General features: G+C 53.0%; 1 protein-coding gene and 1 long non-coding RNA gene across 4 annotated transcripts; one reads left to right on the top strand and one right to left on the bottom strand.

Moving 5' to 3' along the window:
• Positions 1-1,260: 1,260 nt before the first annotated feature.
• Positions 1,261-9,744, bottom strand: LOC148165091 (uncharacterized). The gene is made up of 2 exons (XR_015769091.1): positions 5,333-9,744; positions 1,261-2,266 (listed from the first exon to the last, which is right to left on the bottom strand). It is a non-coding gene; the product is annotated as an uncharacterized LOC148165091 (long non-coding RNA).
• GP9 (glycoprotein IX platelet) lies at positions 8,207-9,864 on the top strand. 3 transcript variants are annotated; one of them, XM_028101574.2, is made up of 4 exons: positions 8,207-8,306; positions 9,074-9,101; positions 9,198-9,743; positions 9,785-9,864. In XM_028101574.2, exon 3 carries the CDS (start codon positions 9,209-9,211, stop codon positions 9,740-9,742), a length of 534 nt encoding a protein of 177 aa, XP_027957375.1. In that variant the 5' UTR covers positions 8,207-8,306; positions 9,074-9,101; positions 9,198-9,208; the 3' UTR covers position 9,743; positions 9,785-9,864. The 3 variants fall into 3 exon arrangements, with proteins under 3 accessions (XP_027957375.1, XP_027957373.1, XP_027957374.1); XM_028101572.2 differs by having other exon boundaries at positions 9,007-9,101; XM_028101573.2 differs by lacking the exon at positions 9,074-9,101.
• Positions 9,865-21,498: the final 11,634 nt, after the last annotated feature.

Here is a 21,498-nt window from a genome sequence, read left to right as displayed (position 1 = left end):
GAGTAGCGACAAAGATGACATACCATGAGCTTCAGGTCAGGAAGAGATGACAGGGGGGCCTGGAGTGGATGGCCAGGGAGAACCCTGCCAAGGAGTTGGATTTCATCTCGAAGACACTGAGGAGCCACGAAAAGATGTTGAGCAGGCAAATGTCAAGCTCAAACCTTTGCAGCCAGAAACAGAGACTGGCATCCGGGAGACAAACGTCCTGGAGAGCTACGGGCTGGCTGGAACCGAGGAGAGATGGTCAGCAAAGCTGACAAATGTGTATTATGCTCAGACTATGTGCTAGGCATAGGTGTGCTTATAAACAGCAGTTAACAGAACAGAGACTCTGTCCTCTTGAAGTTCGCTTTCAGTGGGCACAAACATTTAAGAAATGCATAGAAATTTAGGGGCACCTGGCTGGCTCATTCGGGGGGAGCATGAGACTCTTGATCTTGGGGTGTCAAGATTGTGACTTCGAGCCCCATGTTGGGTGTAGAGATTAAATAAAAACTTTTTAAAAATTATTTTTAAAATGAGTAAAAATTTGAAAACAAGATAATCTTAGGTCCTGTTAAGTGCTATGGAAGGAATTAAATGGAATACTATGGTGCAGAATAATGGGGAATTGCCTTAGTTGCAGGGGAGGGCCTTTGAGAAGGAGGACACTTGACCTGAGACATGAATGATGGTCAGGAGGAAGCCATGGCAGAGTTTGGGGGAAGGGTGCCCCGGGCAGAGGGACCAGCAAGTGCAACGGCCCTGAGGCAGGAAGATACTGGAGTGATTGAGGAACAGAAAGGTCAGCGTGGCTGTAGATTAGCAAGCAAAGAGGAGAGTGCATTGCAAGGTCAAGAACTAGGTGGGGGTCAAGCTGTAGTGGGGCCTCATGAAACAGGGAGGAGGTGGAGTTCATTCTGGTTGCAATGGGAAGCTAAGGGAGTTAAGAGAAGACCAGGGCAGTGGCAGTACAGGGGGTCAGTTCTGAATATATTTTGGGCCTGAGACAACAGGAATTGCTGATGGGTTGGATAGCAGGTAGAGCCAAATCTTTGGAGGAGTTTTGTGGTGGAGAGAGGCAGGAAAAGTAGTGGTAACGGGAGGAAAATGTGGAATTAAGGAGGGTTTTTTAAAAGGACACTACTATAGGCCATCTGTAATCTAATGGGATTGATCTAGTAAAGGATAAATTTGATGATGCAAGAGAGTGGGTAGCTGTGGGAGCAATGTCCTTGAGAAAGTGAAAGATGCTAACCTTAAAAATAAAACCACCGGTTACCTTGCCAGCAAAAATGGGTTTATTCGGGAATAGAGAACTAGGCCCCAGACAAGCAACGCCCTGGAAAAACCATAACCCAGCCCGCAGAATAAAGGAGAAGTGGGCTCTTTTATAAAGGAAGCGGACAGGGAGCTGGGAGGGGCTGTTAGAAACAAAAAGTCCATTGGAGGAACCTGTGAGGTCAAAGTGTGGCGGTTTTTCATTGGCTGAGTTGTGGTGGTCGCTCATCGGCTGGGCTGTTGCAGGGCCGGGAGAGGGCGGCCGGAAAGCTTCCTTCCCCGTACTGGGATAGTAAAGCAGCATCCAAGTGCAAGGTCCCTCTCTTCCTGCCGGGTCTGCAATCGACCACGAGTGGTAGGGCATGAGAGCTCCCCCTGCCGGCCTCCCCGCTCCGTTCTTTTTTTTCTTTTTTTTTTTTAAGATTTTATTTATTTATTTGACAGAGAGAGACAGCGAGAGCAGGAACACAAGCAGGGGGCGTGGGAGAGGGAGAAACAGGCTTCCCGCTGAGCAGGGAGCCCGATGTGGGACTCGATCCCAGGACCCTGGGATCATGACCTGAGCCGAAGGCAGACGCTTAACGACTGAGCCACCCAGGCGCCCTCCCCGCTCCGTTCTAAACAAGATTTCCTTTCATTGGTTTTCACAAAGCGGATAGATAGAATGCGCAGCACTGGAGCCGGGTTTGCCCTTCATATTGGTTTTCTCTTGCTGCTGTAAGAAATTACCGCAAACGTAGAGGCTTACAGCAACGCTCATTCCTTATCTCACACTTTTCAAGGGGCAGAAGTATAGGCACAATGTGGATCTGGGTTCTCTGCTTAAGGTCTCAAGAGGCTGAAATCATGGTGCGCGCAGGGCCGTGTTCCTTCCCAGAGGCTCCGAGGAAGAATGCACTTGCTGGCTCACTGCAGCCGTCCGCAGCATCCCGCTCCTGCTTTCTTTTCAAAGCAGCAATCACGCGTCAAGTCCTTCCTGTTGTCGAATACCGACCTCTGTGCTCTGGAACCGAAATATGACACGAAGACTGAGTTTGGGCATCAAGAGGAAGGACGGTTTTATTACTTTGCCAGGAAAAGGAGGCTGCAGCCGGCTAAAGCCTTCCAAACTGCAGACCCGCCAGGGGTAAAAGGCTGAGGGGTTTTATAGGAAAGTACAGGATCTGGGAGGTTTTGATAGGAATCCGGTACGTTCGGCCCGCCACGTTTGTCATGTCTCCAACGTGCTCTCACACCTGGCACTGGCACGCGCCACCCGAGTCTCCTTACTAAGTATCCATACCAAGTTCCTGGACCCCAAAGGATTCTACAGAAAAACAAGTGAAGGGGAGGGGGAGGCTCAAGAATGCGGAAGAGAAACATTTTTTCAGTTTGAAGTCAGGCCTTCCTGAAGCATTAGTGTGTCCGTCTTCGTTTCCATCCACCTTTCCGTTTCTACAGAGGTTCCATTCTCACGCTCCAGATCTCTCCAACTTCCCTTTCTGCTGCGTCTCTCTTACTTCCTCTTCTGCCAGCAGCCACAGAACGTTCTCTGCACTTAAGGGCTCACATGTTTAGATCAGGCCCTCCTGGAAAGCCGCCCTTTTTAGAGGTCAGCTGTGCCGCAGAGCACAGCACAACCACAGCAGTGATATCTCATCACATTCACCAATTCTGGGGATTAGGGTGCAGGATCTTGGGAGGCATTCCTGGGAATTGCGCCCACCCGTAGCAGCAGGACATTTTTGTGCCGTTAGCAGGTGGGAAGGCAGAATGTGTGAGGACACACCTACACTACAGGCAGATTGGCCGGTTTGCCCTCAGAGGCACATGGGCTGCTGTAACAGAAACCTGAAAAGACAAGGTTCAACAAGATAAAATTCTCTCTCTCGCTCTCTCTCTCTGGAAAAAGTCCAAGTAGCCATGCTTGAGCTAGATGGCAGTTCCAGAACCATCAAGGACCCAGGCTCCTTCTATCTTTTTGCTCTACCATCCTCAAGTCAGGGCTACACCCCAAGAACCAAGATGGCTTTCCCAGCCCCCTGCAGCCAGTGGGAAGCGGAACCGATCACTTCTTCCTCTTTTCCTATTAGCCTATGCTTGGTCACACGACTACATCTGAAGGCAAAGGAGGCTGGGAAATGTAGTCTTTAGCTTGAGGGCCACATGTCCAGCTAAAATTCTATTTGTGTGAAAGAAGGGAAGAGTGGACACCGAAGGACAGTGGTCATCCCCGAATCAGCTTGTGAGGCCATGACGCTGAAAATATACAAGTACAGTGATAAGGCCACTGGCCCAGAGACCTCAGTGAGGCTGGAGAAGGACCAAAGTGGGTGTGCTCGAGGACTTGTGCTGGAATGGGGAGGTGTAGTCAAGAGGTGGGGTGCTTGCACGAAGGCTTCGAGGCAGAGCAGTTGCTGATGATGGCCAGTCTGGGGTAGGACTGTGAGGGTGAGTGGCTGGGGGGGACCCGAGGGCAGGAGCACAGTTCGGGAGAGGCCAATGGACTGTGAGGCCAGGGTGACCAAGGGTCATCCACATGAATGCTGGAATTACAGAGAGGGAGGACAATGTTCATGGTGGACAGAAAGGCTTGTGCCCAGGGGTCACCCACAAGAGGAGTGACCAGGATGGGGAGCAGCAGGCGGGAGCGGGTGGCCTGGCAGACAACATGCATATCCAAAGAGCTGAGGTTTGCGTGAGGAAGAGAAATCACAGGGAGCAGCAAGAAGAGGCAAGAGGACAAGGTCCTGGGGGAGAGCTGGGCTCCCATTCTAGATGTGGAGGAGGATGTCAGAGGAGAAAGGGGGGGTGAGGGTTGCTTGACAGAGGTGGAAGACAGGGCCAGAGGAGGGGACATTGAGTGAGCAGAGAACCACCCCAAAGGGGAGAAGTCCGCAGATATGCAGAAGGCAGTTGGCCAACTTGGCAGCTGATGGGATATGGCAGTGGGGGAGAGAGGACATCCCTAATGGTGCCCCAGGTTTCCAGCTGGGTGACTGGGTGGATGCAGCTGGCCCTCCCTAAGGCGGAGAACACTGAGGAGGGCTGGCTTTTGGGGGAAAGGCACCCAGGTTTAGGTCATGGTGGGTATGAGCCTCCTGTAGGACACTCAGAGGGCATGTCCAGGGAGAACAGGATGCCCAGGTCTGGGCTGGCGTTGGAGATGGGTGGGCAAGCGGGTGCAGCTGGACTGGAAGCCAAGAGAGAACATACCTGACTGAGATAGGACTTGGAGCCCGCTGGAAGTATCCACTGTATCTGGGCTAGTTGTGAACTGAAGGGCTGAGGGGAATGGGCAGGGAGCATGCTGTGGTGTTCAAAACATGCACACATGCGTGCACACACACAAGATTTTTCCGGAATAAAGGAGGTCCTAAGCATGTTTACAGACTGAGAAGAGGGAGGGGGCCCAGACAGAGTGGGCCTCCACATATAGGGAGTGGGAGGTGACCTAGTAAGTAGCCTGAAGGGGCAGGAAAGGAGAATGTCTCAGTTTCTCCACAGGGAAAATGGTGTAGGATAATGGGCCAGCCAACCTGGGCAGCCCTGGAAGGAGGAGACTCCCCACCTCAGGAAGCCCAAAGAGCTGCCCCTCTCCCACCCTCTGCCCCCACAAAGGCCTGTCTGACTGAGATAAGGAGAGCAAAGCATGCTCTTTATGGCCAGAGATTCCTTAAATAAAAGCTGCCACATCCATACAATGGAACCATGGCAAACACGGGTGGCATATGTGGGTGTATTCACAGGTGGAAAAAGGAGGTTCCAGAAGAGCGTGGGCCCCAAATGACCTGATTTGGGGTAAGAAAAAAAAATACACACAGGAAGAAAATAAAAGGGAGTCTTGCTTGATACTGGAAATGAGGGAAAATTTTATTGTCTTCTTCCTGCTCATCTGAACATTCAATTTTTCCACAACAAAAATGAGTTCTCATGTGTGCTGTTTTTTGTTTGGTTGGTTCTTTTTTTTTAAGTTGTACGTGCTAAAAATAAGAGGGAAATCTCAGAGGCCCAAAAGGAAGAGTATGTGCCCAACTAGGTCAGGTCAGGTCAGGAAACACAGCCTGGGGGCTGGGGGACCGCCACTCACCGGGACTCCTTCCCCACCTGCTGTAAAGGCATGAAGGCAGATGAAGATGGGACAAGGCCAGGCGTCCACAAGTAGGAGAAGGGAAGGTCCATGGAGGCTGAGGTTCCTGGTCTGGGGTCCAGGTTCTGATGAGAGTGTTCACCAAGTACCTGCCAGGTACTGGAGCAAGCTGTCTTCACAGCAGGCATGACTCCAGAGGACCAAATGACACCTTCCCTCCCCACCCTGCTCTGGGCCAGGGATCAGAAGGTTGCGGAGGCTGGCCCTTTGGGCACACCGGGTAGCCTCCCCGGGCTTCACGGGAAAGTGAATGCGCAGCTCCTTCCCAGAGAGCAGAGCTGGGCCGAGCGGAGGGCGAGAACACAAGCCCCGCTGGGCCTGGCAGGAGCGATCCTGGCCTCCCGGCCACAGGGGAGGACAGAGGCTGCCCTGAGAGGGGCTCACGATAAGAAATAAGGAGGCCCACATTCGCAAGTCATCCTGAGCAAGGATAGTTTACCACAGTTTGTTTTACCAAAATGGGGTATCACTTTACTCTCTCGTGCATTTCACTCTTGTCACTCAGCAACACAACGGATATTTCCCCAACACAATTCATGCAGTTTTATTTCATTTAACATAATGTCCGTATAATACCCTGTGGTGTGCAGGCACGAGTAACTATTCCTTTTGTTTCCAGCTTTTTGCTTTGCTGTTAGCAACGCTGCAATACACATCTTTGGGTACTTAAAACAAAACCAAGCCAAACCCAATCCCAGGTGACTGAGGAGCAGCGGGCCCTTGACGGGGCCACGGGGCCACGGTGGCAGGGGAGCCTCACAGCGAGTCAGTGAGCGACCTGCTGGCATCTGCACAATGAGGAGCTGGGTTGGAAGAGGACCGGGGTCCTCCCTGCTGATGGAGTCTTTCCGGGGCAAAGCGTCAACTCCCTCCGGCAATCACCCGGCACAGAGTAAGGAAGGACCTGCGAGGTGCGGCCGCTGACCTAGTCCCCATGGCTTGACCACGGACACAGCCCTCGGGGAGCTGCTGTGCTGTCGGGGAAAGCAGATGACAAATATACAGATGAACAGGAGCGTGCCTCGAAGGGGGCTCCGAGTTGCAAGATGCTAAAAAAGTAAAACACCCATACTCTGTATGAACGCAAGCCATGCTCCTATGGGTCTAGGGTAGTGTGTAAATGGGGTGTTTAAAGCACCCCTCAGGGACGCCTGGGTGGCTCAGTCGGTAAGCGTCTGCCTTCAGCTCGGGTCATCTCAGGGTGCTGGGATCAAGCCCCGAGTCGGGGCTCCCTGCTCAGCGGGGAGTCTGCTTCTTCCTTACCCTCTGCCCCTCCCCCTGCTTGTGCTCTCTCTCGCTCTCTCTCCCTCTCATTCTCTCTCTCAAATAAATAAATAAAATCTTAAAAAAAAAAGCCCCCCTCAGGCCTCTGCCCTTGACTTCTGCTGCTGTCACTGTGGGTGTGGCGCCCAGGTGCCCTCCATCCTGGCCAGGGTACCACCTGGCGCTGCTCAAGCATCAGGGGATCCTCAGCCGGTAGCATCGCGGGGGGCCCAGGACCCTCTTGTCAGGTTTGGCGTCTGTGGCTGACACTGGCCATGACCACAGGAATGGCCCAGGGGACCCCTTCCTCTCCTCAGTGGCCCCTCACTCTGGGCTCCTCTCCCGGGGCCCTCTAGCAAGGGCTCTGTTTACTTCAGTTGCTAGAACCCCTCCACTTGTTCCCAAAGCACTGCTATACCCCAGGGGTTCCCCCACTTCAGTAGCCCCCCTCACACTCTCCACGGGCACGAGTTGTGCCATCTCTGCAAGCCCTGTTCTGACTGATTTGATATTTCATGAGTGCAATTTTCATAACTTATTATAAAATGACTACATGAATGTTCTAATTTTATAATATACTTTTGTATAATATTTTACTGTTAGGCTTGATTTTTATTAATGTTTTTTTAATATAAAAAATAAATAAACTGAAAATCCATTTCTCTTTTAAAGGGAACTCTTTATCACTAACATAAATGGAAAATTGATGTCACTCCCTTAGGTAAAATGTAGCTATAGAAGTAAATATAATGCAAATTAAAAAAACAATCTTAGGGGGCCTGGGTGGCTCAGTCGTTGGGCGTCTGCCTTCGGCTCAGGTCATGATCCCAGGGTCCTAGGATCGAGCCCCGCATCGGGCTCCCTGCTCGGCGGGAAACCTGCTTCTCCCTCTTTCCCTGCCCGTGTTCCCTCTCTCGCTGTCTCTCTCTGTCAAATAAATAAATAAAGTCTTTAAAAAAAAATCTTAAATTCTAGCTAGAGACCAATGACTGATGGAGACCAAGCCACAGGCCCTCAGCCTCCTGTGAAAGGAAAGGATCAGGAGGTTTAGAAGGTGCTAAAGATGCAGTGGCACCGAAAAGGGACTTTCTCCTTGACCTATTCAGAAGAACCACAGAAATTTTAAAACGATGTCATTCTCCCCCCATAGGATTCTCAGCCCACAGGAGCCGCCCCACCTACACCCTGCGTATGCAAGCAGGACAGGGATGATTGCTTCCATTTTACAGATGAGGAAGCCTCAGATTTGGGGGAACAACCAGCAGAGCCGCTCAGCTCCAAGGCCTCCCCTTCCTGGAAGCCTTCCCCACCTCCTGGGACCTGGTGAGGGGCCGCCTTGGTTTTCCCACAGACCCCATACTGAGGCCCAGCAAGGCACTGGTGGTCCACGGGGATGCACTGTGGGACCCCCTTCTGTAAACAGAGGTTGACCCACCATTCAGGGCCCAAGTCCCCGGGACCCTGAGGGCCCGCTGCCTCCGGAGACGGCCCCCCAGGGCTGCACGTGGGGGATAAGCCCGGCTATTTTCATCATTTCCTTCCTCCCACTCAAGCAGCGGCCACCACCGACTGCCTCGCAGAGAGCTGCCACCTCAGCCTCAAGCAGGACAGTTCAGGCCACAGAAAGGGGTGCCGGCTGCAGGCCTCACAAGTAAGTGGCCCTCTTATTACCCAGCACCACCTCCCACAGCGCACCGCCACCCAGGGGGGACGGCCAGCCACCAGGCCCGCCCCTGTCCCACCTTCAGCTTTCCCCTCCAGAAGATGGGGCTGGGTGGGGGCACTGGCTCTGAGACACTGGCTCCTTGGTTCATTCAACTAATATTCCCAGACTGCCATGGGCCAGGCCCTGGCGGGGAGAGCCTGTGTTAGGAAGGGGAAGCAATCGTAGGAAAGTCAGCAAACCAGGCAAGAGCCTGGAGCTCATGAGGCCTGGGCTGGAGTCGGTTCTCTGACACAGACCGCTGGGTGACCCTGCACGAGTCACTCTCTGTCTCCGGGCCTCAATTTCCCCAACTCTGAGTATTGGCCTACATGCGTGTCTTTCCTGAGGGAACCCCTTCTGGGCTGCCTCCTGGTCCCCACCTCAGCACCTTCATTCTGCTGTCTTCCACATCGAGTCTCACCTAAGGGTTCACGGGGCCGCAGGCGAGCTGTGGGAGTCGATGGGAAGAGGTGTGGTCTGTGAAGTCCACACCATTGGCCTGACCCCAGGCTTGGGTGTGGGGGCTGGGAGCAGCTTGGGGGCCAGGGGCCAGGACTAGGAAGCCTCTAGCCGGCATCTGCACCCCTCCCCCCCCCGAGAAGGGCCTGGACCTCCTGGCCCCTTCCTAAGAGCGTTCTGTGTCCAGGGAGGCTCAGCTAGGCCTGGGTTGGGCACACTTCACTTCCTGCCGTCTTCACTACCCCATTTCACAGAGGAGAAGGCTGAGGCCTGAGAAGGGAGGTGAGTTGTCCTTTGTCCCAGGTCAGTCCCACCGGCCATTGGCAGGGGGTGCGGACTGCCAGGCCCTCCCTCACCTCACGGCCACTCTCCCCACAGCCAGCCTGCCAATGCCTGCCTGGGGGGCCCTGTTGCTGCTCTGGGCTGCCGCAGAGGCCACCAAGGAGTGCCCTGCAGAGTGCACCTGCCAGGCCCTGGAAACCATGGGGCTGTGGGTAGACTGCCGGGGGCGGGGCCTCACGGCTCTGCCCGCCCTGCCGGCCCACACCCGCCACCTCCTGCTGGCCAATAACAGCCTTAGCTCCGTGCCCCCTGGCGCCTTCGACCACCTGCCCCAGCTGCAGGTCCTCAACGTGACGCAGAACCCCTGGCACTGCGACTGCAGCCTCACCTACCTGCGTCTCTGGCTGGAGGACCACACGCCCGAGGCCTTGCTGCACGTCCGCTGCGCCAGCCCCGAGCTCGCCACCGCCCGCCCGCTGGGCCAGCTGACAGGCTTCGAGCTGGGCAGCTGTGGCTGGCGGCTCCGGGCGTCCTGGACCTACCTGGGGCTCTGGTGGGATGTGCTGCTGGTTGTCGTGGCCACGCTGGGCCTGGCTCTCCTGGCTGGCCTGCTGTGCACTGCTACAGAGATCCTCGACTGAGGCCTGGGCTCAGGGCCTGGTCCTTACGGGCCAGGCCCTGAGCCCCTCCCCAGACCCCGCCAGGCCTGGGCACAGCCCGAGCCACCAGTAACTCAAAATAAACTGGCTGCTCAACCATTTTATCCAAGCTCAGATTTTTGGGTTTTTTCCTCTCAGCACCCACGTCTGGCTCTTTCTGCAAAACTGGGTCCGTTTTGTTATAACCAGATACCAACTGGGCCTTCTCTGTCCCCCCGGTTCCTAGTAAAATGGGCTGTCCCACCTCCTCCACACCAGCCTCCCCCAGTCCCCCAAGTCTGTGGACATCCCGAGCCCTTCCTCCTTGCCCGACAGGTCCCAAGACTCCGGGCTTCACGCTTTCCTCTGTCCTGGGCCCTTCTTCCTGCATGCGCCACTCCGGAGGGCCCAGGCAAACTTCACACTAGCGTTCAGCTCCCCTCCCAATTCCGCAGAAAGCGTGCTCTCCCAACACAGCAGTGGGCAGAGCAGAAGACACGGAATACCCTGGGTGGGGGGAGAAGAGCCCTTTCCGTCTCTCTGACATACATACCTTGAGAGGCACACCACTGTTTCCAAAACGGCCTTTGGCCACAAAGACACCTGCTCACCTGGCCCCATTCTTTCTCATCTTCTCTTACAAGCTCTCTGTCCCTTTCCTCCTCTCTAGCCCTCTTCTTCCGAAACAAAACAACAAATTCTTCCCTTTCTCATGGAAACAACTCCGGGTGCTGACATCAGACACCTGCAAACTGGAGTCCCACTTCCACCCCCAGCAATGGCCACCAAATTCTTCCAACAAGACACTTCTCTCCCTCAGAGGAATTCTGGTGCCAGCTGTTAAACTAATAAACTGTCCTCCACCGCATGAGAGAATACTTCCAGGTCTGTTCCTGGCCACCCCAAATCCAGATATAATTACACCGAGGTCCTTCCCTCGAGGAGGTCCGTGCGGTGGACCTGTGGCTCGGAGGGTGCCACAGGAAAGACCAGGTGGGCATAGAGCACCGCTGGAGGACACTGAGCCACAGAGGTGAGGCTGCAGCCGGGGGCCCAAACTCAGGGGAGGGGAGGGGCTGTAGGGAGAGGTGGAGCCTGCGGCAAACCGGAGAGCCCGTGTTCCACCTAATGCTGCCCTGTGGAGGTGGGGACCCAAGCACCCAGTCTTCCCATTCTTCCAGGGGGGTTGGAAATCTACATCTGTGTGTGAAATCTCTGACTCAAGTGTTGGCAACTAAATAAAAAAAAAAAAAAATGTCGCGGAAATATCAACAGCACACATAAAGCATAGTAATCGGCTGGATGGAGTCCACAGGCTGGGAATGTGTGACTTCTGCAGTCGGAGCCAGCGGCTACAGGGCTGCCTCGCGAGAATGGGAAGAGCTGGCATCTCCTCACCGGGCCCTTCGTATGTGCACGGCCCTGCGTGAAGCACCGGCCGTGGGTCATTCTTCTGTACCCCGTGAGGAAGGCACTGCTCCCCCACACTGGGCGGAGGACACAGGCCCAGGACCCCTGACAGTCACTTCGCAGGCATGATCCCAGACAGCTCCCCCTTCACACTTGGAAAGTGCCCCCTTGAAAGCTTCTGAAACTAGGGTCCTTCAGCCCACCAGTCTCCGTGTGGGGTGCCCCTATATTCTGCTCCTGCTCCTTCCTGAGGCCAACACATGCAGCCACAGGTCTGGGCCCAAGAGCGCTCATAAGCCTTGACTCTGCTGGCCGAGGGGCTGGTCCCGTGAGAAGCTGCCGGGAGCCACATCACCGGGGCGGAGGACGACAGCGCTGCGGGCAGAGGGGAGCGGAGGGACTGCCAGCGGCCGGGCAGGGATCGCCCCCGGTGGATGGCGGATTCAGACGGGAATCCCCAGGGAAACAGGTGCACTGGGAGATTCAATTAGCCTCCTCCATTGTCCCCACGGTCTTTGTCCCAGGCCAGCAAAGTGGCCACCACAGAGCCATGTACCCAGTCCCCACTGCGCCACAGCCACCAAACCAGCAACCACAGATCCCGCCGCCACCACCACCGACCATCCCCCGCTGGCCGCCGCTGTCCCCTGCAGGACCGCAGGTCCCCACCACCCCCGATGGCCAGGAGCACCACCCCCAGCACCGCCACCGTTGGCGCCCACGTGGCCTGCTCGCTGGCCTCACACTCGCCTCCCCTCATCCATCCTCTCCTCTGCAGCCACAGAACAGCAGTCCTGTGAGGCGACCCCGCCCCCCAGCCCCCTACCACCTCTGTCACCACTAGCACCAGACAACCACGGACCTTTGCCCCATTATAAGCAAAATGCCATCTCTGCCACCGCCGTCCCACGGTCTCCGTGACCTCATCCTCATGACCATCTCCTTCACGAGCATTTTCAAAATCAAGCTGCACGTGCAGAATTTGTCGAGGCGACTTGGACCGGTTGCTGTGACCTCCCCCACCTTCCCGGCAGCTGACCCCCTCCACTGGCTGCCGTGGCGGGCCATTCCCCAGCAGGCCTTCTGCCCCACTCCAGGCTCCTGCTGAGCCCAGCTCCCGGCGCCTGCTCGCGGCCCTCTGCTGGCCCTCTGCGCTCCTCTGGCCAGAGGAACAGAGAGCGAGGCGGGGGAAGCACGATGTTCACGGCCCGGCCTAGCAGTGGTAGCGATGGCTTTTGCAAGCAGCCGTCGTCTGGAACCAGGAGCCGGCCCTGCCCTGACCGCGGGGAGCCCTGGCACCCACCACAGCAAGCAGGGGGCCATCTGGCCACCATCGGCCCCGCGAGGTCTAGGTGAAGCTGATGGCGCTGGATTGGAAGGTGGACCCACTGTCAAGAGGGCATTTGTAAAGGGTGGGCACTCTCGGGGGGCACACGCTGAGTCTTGGCCCTGAGCCACAGCCACACCCAGCCGCTAACACAGTGCCCGTCTCACGTGTTTTGCATATACACTCAGCCACACCTCCTGTGAGTGCATGTGTGCGCGCAGTCTCCCAGCCAGGACCCTCACCATCTCCAGCCCCTGTGGATACACGTCAAACCAGATGAGAGCTAATTCCTTGTCAAGCGAAGAATGCACTCCATCTCTTGAAAAGGACCTGAGCCCGTCCTGTGGGTGTGTCCGAGATGGCAGAGAGCAGAACGTGGAAGCCTCTGTCCTCACCCAGCTCTGCCCCAGCGAGGGAACAGTGAGTCCGTGGCCTAGGGAATCTTCAGAGAACAGCGTCTGACTCGACAGACACCCCCGGCCTCTGATTGGCAGCTTTCTAAACAGCTTTGGAGATGGAATCCTCATTTTCAATCACTACAGGTAATAAGTAGGGATGACTTATACCGTAAGTATAAGTTCGCTTTGCGAAGTGTCTCAAAATCTTGGGAAAGTCTTATTTTTTTAGCTAGATCTCTAGGAAAGTGGGTTAAATTCAGAGAGGAAAGCTAAACTGTATTACCTTCTTAATTTAAAAAATTAAAATACCTCAGGGTTGTCAGGGCAACAACACAGAAGTATCCAGATGGAGTCCCTGATGGCCCCGGGGGTCCTGTTTTTGTTCAGACTGTTACAGGGAATGTAGATAAAATCCTATTCCTTTCTTTTAGGTCTGCGTATCCCTACTAAGCAGGAAACAAGTAAGGTTTACAAAGACATCATGAAATGACAAGTGAGGCTCTGAGGTTCAGCCAACCTGCTGGGTTCTTTATCGAATGCTTCAGGGGGCCGACTGGTGAGTAAAAGCAAAAGCAAGAATACGTGCATTTGATGCTTTCGGTTCTAAAAGAACTCCCTGCACCTGAATCACAACCTGAGTAACTAGTCCTTACTTTGAGTCCAGAAAGTGTGAATTATCTTATAGAGTTTTTTAACCAAGTCTTTGTATATTTATGTAGTATCCTTCAACAAACGCGGATCATTTTATTCTGTAACTGAAGCCACCCATTCATTTTGTCTTTAAAAAGTCTGGAGTGGAGACTCGAGGGAGGGGGGGAATGGGGAGCTTTTTGACAAGTGTCGAGTTTTAGTTTTGCAAGAACTAAGATGAAAAAGTTCTGGAGGTGGATGGTGGTGATGATTGCACAACCACTTAACACTATTCAACTGGACACTTAAAAATGCTTAAGATGGTAAATTTTATGTATATTTTATCACATTTTTTAAAAAAGTCTAGAGTGATGGTTTTCAAACCTTTTTAGCAGTAAGACCTTTTTTCCCCCCACAAAGCCCTAGACAGTACTTGGTATATGAAATAAAGTGGCTCAATCTGGTTGGACGGGGGCTAACTGCCGCCCTTCCCTCCTTCTCCATCCCTGCCCTTTGTGGGCGATTGAAAAGCTTCAAGACTCTTAAAAAGCCCATTTATGACATACAGATCTAGAGTTTTAGTGGGGTATTAAAATTCAGTTTAAAAAAACAAGTATGACAAAGTGTCACTGAGAATATAAGGTCTGAAAAATGGAAAGAGGTACCCATTTGTGAACAGCAAGATTCAGTCTTCCCTTTATTCTCTAAATTCAGTTTCATCCCAATCAAAATGTTGGCTATAGAACCTAACAAATAAGGGATGAGACTGACACCACCTGAAACTCCTTATCAATCCTCATGAGGGATTTAAGCAGAAAGCCAGATAAAGCCAGGACAGCAGCTTGGAGAGGCGTCGGTGGTGCGTACAGAACCTTCCCCAGACTCTGCTTACACTGGGCATACTGCCCGAGTGGGATAGTCTCCTCTCCCTGCCCCAAGCCCCACTGAAATTACTAGGGGATTGTAAAAAAGGGATAAATCCACAAGGACCAGGTTAGTGGAGGAGACAACAGCAGGAAAGTGATGCCCACAAGCTTATATAAGACGGAGAGTTGGGCAAAGGATCCACAGCTGTCTGAGCAGCTGAGAGAAGCCACCCCCACCCCCCGCCAACCTGCAGAGGGAGCCCAAGGAGGGGCAGCCCCGTTGCCCCACAGAAGCCCCCAGAGGCTCCACGCTCCCTTTATGCAACTGGGATATGACTTTTATTCAGAAAGAAACAAGAATTTTTTAAGGTCTGCAAGATGATAACACTTTACATGATTTTCAATCACAATAACAAAATTCAAATATAACAAACTGCACAAATGAGCCCAACAACACTAATGACACAGTGCTCCTTCAAGCAGCAAGGGCATACTAAAGCCATCATATAGATCCTAAATATATTTCTATTATGCCTAGTTTACAAGCTCTTGTACAAAAGCAATCGGAATAGTTCACATCCAGAAAAAACACACAGAACCTTTAAAATAGAATTTATCCTTTTATTAAGCGACTTTGTAAAAAAAAACAGGATATTTAAAAAGTAAGACTTTTTCATAGCACCAACCACTTTGTATTTTAAAAAGTGAACACGCAAACAGGAATTTGCTTTCATTGCTAGGTTGTGCAGATTTTAACAAGATCAGATCATGGGGGAGGCTAGGGGCTGAGAACCAAGCGCTGGCTGAAAATTGGGCTCAGAGCACTTGGAACCCACAGGTGTCCTCCCCAACTTCCATCTTGACATGACCACCACTTTACCCCAACCCTGCAGGAGAGAGGAGATGTGCTTTCAGAGACACCGAGAAGAGAGACTCCAAGCCTGGGACAGTAGGGAGGGCAGTGAGGTTCTGCCATCACCACCCACCCCCAGAAGGAGACAGAAGATCCTTACTGCACAAACAGAAAGGCCTGAGAGAAAAGACCTTCAGGCACAGACATCTGAGGACCCTTCCCTAGTGGAAAGGCCAGATTGGCCCCAATTACCTTATAGGAAGAAGCCCACCCATCATAGGACCCATGCATCCAGCCAGGCTCCCCAGAAGCTTTCAAAATAGGAGACAGTCAGGGGTGACCAGGCTGAGAAAAGCTCCCAGCATGTTCAAAACAAACAACAGGAAAAAAGGAACACTGAGCAAAGAACAGGAGAAAACTTAAAAACTTGTTTTGGAAACAGCAAAACACCCACTGGCTCCTTGGAGTAATGAATGACTCTAGGTCTGGGGCAGAAAATGCACAATATATGCCAGAAAGCAAAGAAGCACTCAAGACCAATGGGTCATGGCAAAGAACTCAGGAGCCTGCTTGAAAGGAGTCTCAGTGTCCAGAGATGGAATAATTGGAGCATTAAAAAGAATGATGGGCTTCAATGGATTAACCCACTAACTATGTTCCTTTGTAGAAGCACACACACACATATTCAGTATGTTTTTATCTTTTTTTAAGATTTTATTTATTTAGGGGCACGTGGGTGGCTCAGTCGTTAGGCGTCTGCCTTCGGCTCAGGTCATGGTCCCAGGGTCCTGGGATCGAGCCCCACATCAGGCTCCCTGCTCGGGGGGGAAGCCTGCTTCTCCCTCTCCCACTCCCCCTGCTTGTGGTCCCTCTTTCACTGTGTCTCTCTCTGTCAAGTAAACTTTATTTATTTACTTGACAGAGAGATAGAGAGAGAGCACAAGTAGGCAGAGAGGCAGGCAGAGGGAAGGGAGAAGCAGGCTCCCTGCTGAGCAGGGAGCCTGACGCGGGTCTCGAGCCCAGGACCCTGAGATCATGACCCAAGCCGAAGGCAGCTGCTTAACCGACTGAGCCACCCAGGTGCCCCACATATTCGATATGTTTTAATCCATCGAAGCCATTATACTTTTGTTGGCTCAAATAATCCCAGCTAGTGTATATGGGAGGGATGACTTTAACATGAAGGATGAGCAGAAGGGGTTAGAGGGTGCCATTTTTGCGACCCCCTGATGAAATGACGGATTCAGGCAGTGATGGTTAACAGATGGTAAAAGCATTAGGTGAAAGGCTGATGAAAAACCTTATAAGAAGGCCCAAGGTGGGCACCACCTGACCCCCTCAGATCAATCCCAACACATTAAAAGTGGGACGCCCTGCCACTATGTGCTTCCTGGCGTGAGCAAAAGGTAAAAATCACACCATCCCTATTCTTGCCAAGAATCCAATCGAACCACCAGTTTCTAGGAAGTACAGGGGAGAGAAAAACATGCTAAAGAACACCATCGGGGCATAATCAGCCAAACCCGAAACCCGAGAGGAGATGCTACAGGCAAATGACCCAGTTTCATCAACAAGTAAGTGGCATGAAAAAAAATAAAAGAAGGGAATACTATTCTAGATTAAAAGAGACTTAAAGAGAGATACACACCCAAATCTGATAACCATGAACAACAACCAAAAACAAAATTAAAAGACTTTTTTTTTTTGAGCACTTGGTGAATTTGCACATGGACAGATCCAGGATGACTAGGAGGAATTATGATTACTTTTATTAGGTGGGATAATGGCATTAAGGTTCTGCTTGCCTGCTTGCTTTTAGATTCATAGTGACCAATTTGGACGAAATGCCTCCTGTCTGTGACTTGCATTAAAATACTCCAGTTGGAAAGGGGGGAGGGGTAGATGTGGCCAATGTGGCAAGACTATGAGGGTTGTTGAAGGTGGGCAGTGGGTACACAGGGCTGGGCTGCACTCTCTGCCTTTGTGGGTATTTGGAAACTCTCAGAATTAAAGCAAATATCATGTATCACATATGTGATTTTTAAGTAAAAAAAACAAACAAAAAACCCCCCACCAAATAAGTAAGAAAATCCATGACCAATTATCAATCCACCATGCCAAAGTTCTCCCTGAAACTGCTGAACGAGGTTATAAGTGATGAAAACTATGAGTAAAATAATTTCCAAAAACCCTTATCAGATGTATTACTTATTTCCCACATGAGCATGTATCTGTATGTATGTGTGGATGTCTATGGCTCGATAGAGATCTGTAGTTACACACGCTTATGTAATATATATCAACAGGATATATATAAAATATGCTATATATTACTCAAAAAGCAGCATAGTTCCATTTTTAAAGATTTGTAAAAGAGAGAAAAGAAGGAGGAAGTTCTTCATAGCTCCGTTTTAACACAATCACCCTTAACATTTTCATGTCCAGACCCTATTGATATTATGTTAATCATAACACTTCTTGACTTGGGTATTCTGAATCCTTCGATGAATATAGCATCACATTTTTTAATGTTATGTTGTTTTCATGACTCTTCTGAAGTGTACTGTGTCTTTCTATGACAAACGTAGTAGATGTTGATCATAGAAGACCAGAAGTGTAGAAAGGCAAAAGGAAGACCCAGCCCTTCACTGAGAGATTGTCCTTCACCTACAACGCTCAGACATACTGTCTAAAATACTCTGCAGCGAGGAATGGCTGCCTCCCAGTTTCCCCTTGTACAGAAATAAGGCTGTCATGGATATTCCTGTGCATCGAGGTTTTACTATTCTTAAGATTCATTCCTTGAGCTAGATCACCATATGGTTTCTGTTATTTTCAGAAATGTCCACTTAGAACCGGGTCCCTTTTGTCGAATGTATACCTGAGTACATAGCAGGCTGTCAGTCCAGCCACAGTCCATCCCACTAAATCCAAAGGTCCCTCCCAGGATTTCAGGGGGTTAAGGAACAACCGTGGAGCTCAACATCCAGGGCTCAAATCTTCTCTCTGCTGTTCACTGGATGTGCATTTGAGGCGAGGCCTTAAACTACATAGAAACCTTTCAATAAATTTCAGACTCTGCCATCTTAAGAGGCTGTAAACAGTATTCCAATAGAAGTTTCAAGATTCCAGATTCGGAAGGTGGGCAGCCTTCCCCTAACTGTCTACTCACCCCCCCCCCCCGGGACAATGGGCCACATTTGGGTGCAGATGTGAATATAGATTTTTTTCTGACTAAAGGGTCTACAGCTTACAGTGGTCAGAGATCCAGAAAAGATCAAGAATCCCTGTCACACACGATAAGCTCAAATGTTACCAGATGGGGTTGGAGTTTGCTGGATGAATGTTGGGTGTTAGGTGGGCCCAGGTGACCCCCCGGGTTCTGACTCTGTCAGAGTCAGAGCCTTGCCAAGGAACCAGCCACCAGCCCTTTGCCCTTGATGTCCACAGATCGAGTGGGTGCCTCTGCGGAGGATGGAAAACACACTTCAGGGGTAAATGGGCAAGAACCTTCAGGCCTTCTTTTTTAGGAAGAACCTAAAAACTTCTGAGACATGAAGGCCTGCCCAGGGGCCACCTGCGTGGAGTGGGCAGGCTGTGTAGACCAGTGTTCCTCAAACTGTAACATGCACCCAGATCCTTTGGGGATCTTACTCCAATCCAGATTTTGAATCAGGAGCTCTGGGGTGGACACTGAGATCCTGCATTTCTAACCAGCTCCCGGATGACGCTGGGCTGTGAGCAGAAGGCTGGAGCATGCCGGCCCCACTTACCAGCTTTCAGGAGCTAACTCGCCAGCCCCATGACTGCCCTCTCTCCTGGCCTCCTTTGCCAGGTCCGTGTCTCCTGATGTCCCCTCAGCTTTGCACACAGACCCTGCAGCTCCTTCGTAGGTGCTGTTGACACGTGCTGATGAGTAAGCAGCTTTGAACTGGGAACCTCTATGTCTGCAGCGTGGTCCCTGGGAACCATACTGAGGCGACGGTCGCCTCGGGATGCCAGGTGCAGAGTCACCACTGGGGACAGAGGCCCGAAGCACACAGCCCAGGTGTGGGAGGGATGGGACCCGTCCCAGGCTCCCTCTCAGAGCTGAGAGCTGAGGTGGGCGGGCAGCGCTGTCCTCACCAAAGCCCCGAGTGGCCTGGGTCAGAGCACACAGGGATGCCCAGGAAGCACCGGTCGGGGCCAAGCCTGAGCCGACAGCAGAGACGGGACACAGCAGTCTCTGGGGCTGTGGGGGGGGGGGGGGGGCTCTACACACTCTGGAGGGCTCCTGGGAGCGTCTGGGGGTCAGCATCAGGACCCGGTGGTTGTCCTTTGGGGCCGGGCCCCAACTCGGACTGTATGTCAACAGGAGGCCCTGCTTGGAGAAGCCCAGGACACAGCGGGGAGCTGGGCTCTTCGGGTGGGTCTGGGGGTCTGCCTGTCAGGGGAGCAGCGGGTCAGGGAACGCAGAGCCCCGTGTGGCTGGGGGTGGCGAGTGTCAGGGGAGAGCGTGGCCAGGCCGTGGACGGCGCTGACGGGCCCCTTGAGGGAGCCTGAGGGCAGCAGGGAGCCGGGCAGAGCCAAGCAAGGGGGTGACCCGGTCAGCGTGTGACCTGCTTTAGGAAGCCGGTTAGCCGGTGTGGAGCCGGATGTGGAGACAGGAGGCAGGAGCAGTTGGAGGCTGGCTGGCGTGGGGAGTGGGGAGTGGCCGCAGGGGAAAGGTGACAAGAGGGTGAGGAGAGGAGATGTGACTGGGGTGGGGCCACCCTGCATCCTGGCTTCCCTGAAGGAAGGGCTGGCGCGGTCCCTCCTCAGCCGAGCCCCTGGGTGAATGTGTGCAGGGAGCAGGGGGGAGGCGGGGTTGCAGCTTTGGGAGCCCCTAGGGGAGGGGCAGGGCCAGGCTCAGCTCTGGGACCTAGGCCCCTGGCCTCAGTTTCCCTGTTTTAAAGCCCAGGACTTCGTCCCAGGGTCTCTGGCAGTGCCACGGTGTGGGCAGAGGCAAGAGAGGACCCTCATCACAGCCTCTGTGGGGGCGTGTGCGGGCCCGGCTCAGACCACCCACTTAGGGGTTTTTCTTCCAAGGGGCACATGCAGGCTTGGGGGGCTGCCCTGCATTCAAGGACAGCAGGAAATTCAAACCGCAGGCATTTCTTCTCCCTGGAAAAGGTGATTGGAAGGGCCTGGAGCGTGGCCCCTCTGGAAGGCCCAGGCTCCAGGCCTTCATCATTCAGTCAGTGGAATTACCAGGATTCTAACCTCTGGGACAGAGCCAGAAACAGGAGCCCCTGCTCCAGCCCTGCAGTGTACAAAGCCTCTCCCAGCTGGGATCTTGCAGTGGCTTGCCGAGACGGAGGCAGGACAGGAATTAGTGTCCCCTATCCAAGGAAACCGAGGCTGGTGGAAAACCAGGACCGAGGGCCCAAGGTCACGCAACTAGTCATAGCAGACCTGGGATTTGGATGGAGGTTGGTCTGACCTCCACGATGTCAGTTCGTGTCAGAGCAGGGCGTGGCAGACAGAGTACAGCATGATCCGGCCATGGTAAGCAGCTGTGCCGTGCAATCCTCATCTGGCCCCCATGTCAGCAGAGGCCCCCTTCTGAGAATGACCAGGAACAGACCCCAGAGTACCTGGGTGGGCTACGGATTCGTGCACTTCCTGGTGCCAGGGGCCCAATCAGGCACTACTGCCTATTATGTGCCTAAAACCGTTCTCTGCCCTGGGAATACAGCAGTGAGCAGGACCAGTCTGGCCCTCGTGGGGGCTCTCCTGACTTGGAATAAAAGCTCTAACTTGTTATGGCTTCAAGGCTGGAGCAAGGAACTCCCAACCCCTGAGCCTATTGGCTCATCTGCAAAGAACAAGGATAGTAACACCTTCCCACAGGGTTATAGATGAGAGATCCCAGGCCGGGTGCCCCTGGTCATCAGTGAATCATACTCAACCTGCCTCAACTCAAACCCAACTGAAGGAAGCTAAGGCCCAGAGAAGTGCAGTAACTTGTCCAAGGTCACACGGGTATATCCCTGGCAGAGTGAGGACCCAATCCAAGTTCCTTCCTGCCCCTTAGGCACTGACTGCTTCTCAGATCCCACATTGGTCTGGGGCAGAGAAGTCTTAACAGGGCTCCTGGCAACAGAAGGGCAGTGGGCAGTGTGTAGGCCCGCCCACCCACTCTGGGCCTCGAGACTAGTCGGGGAAGCCAGCTGGGCAGGTGGAACCGCCTGTGGAGACATGGCCACCTGGGCCAGCCCTGGGCTCAAAGGTGAGAGAACCAGTCTTGGGCACCA

Source organism: Eumetopias jubatus, unplaced genomic scaffold (assembly GCF_037043125.1).
Source record: "Eumetopias jubatus isolate StellerSeaLion01/CBP00866 unplaced genomic scaffold, mEumJub1_p1.0 scaffold_1, whole genome shotgun sequence".
NCBI lineage: Eukaryota > Metazoa > Chordata > Mammalia > Carnivora > Otariidae > Eumetopias > Eumetopias jubatus.
This window is presented reverse-complemented; position numbering and strand designations above follow the sequence as displayed.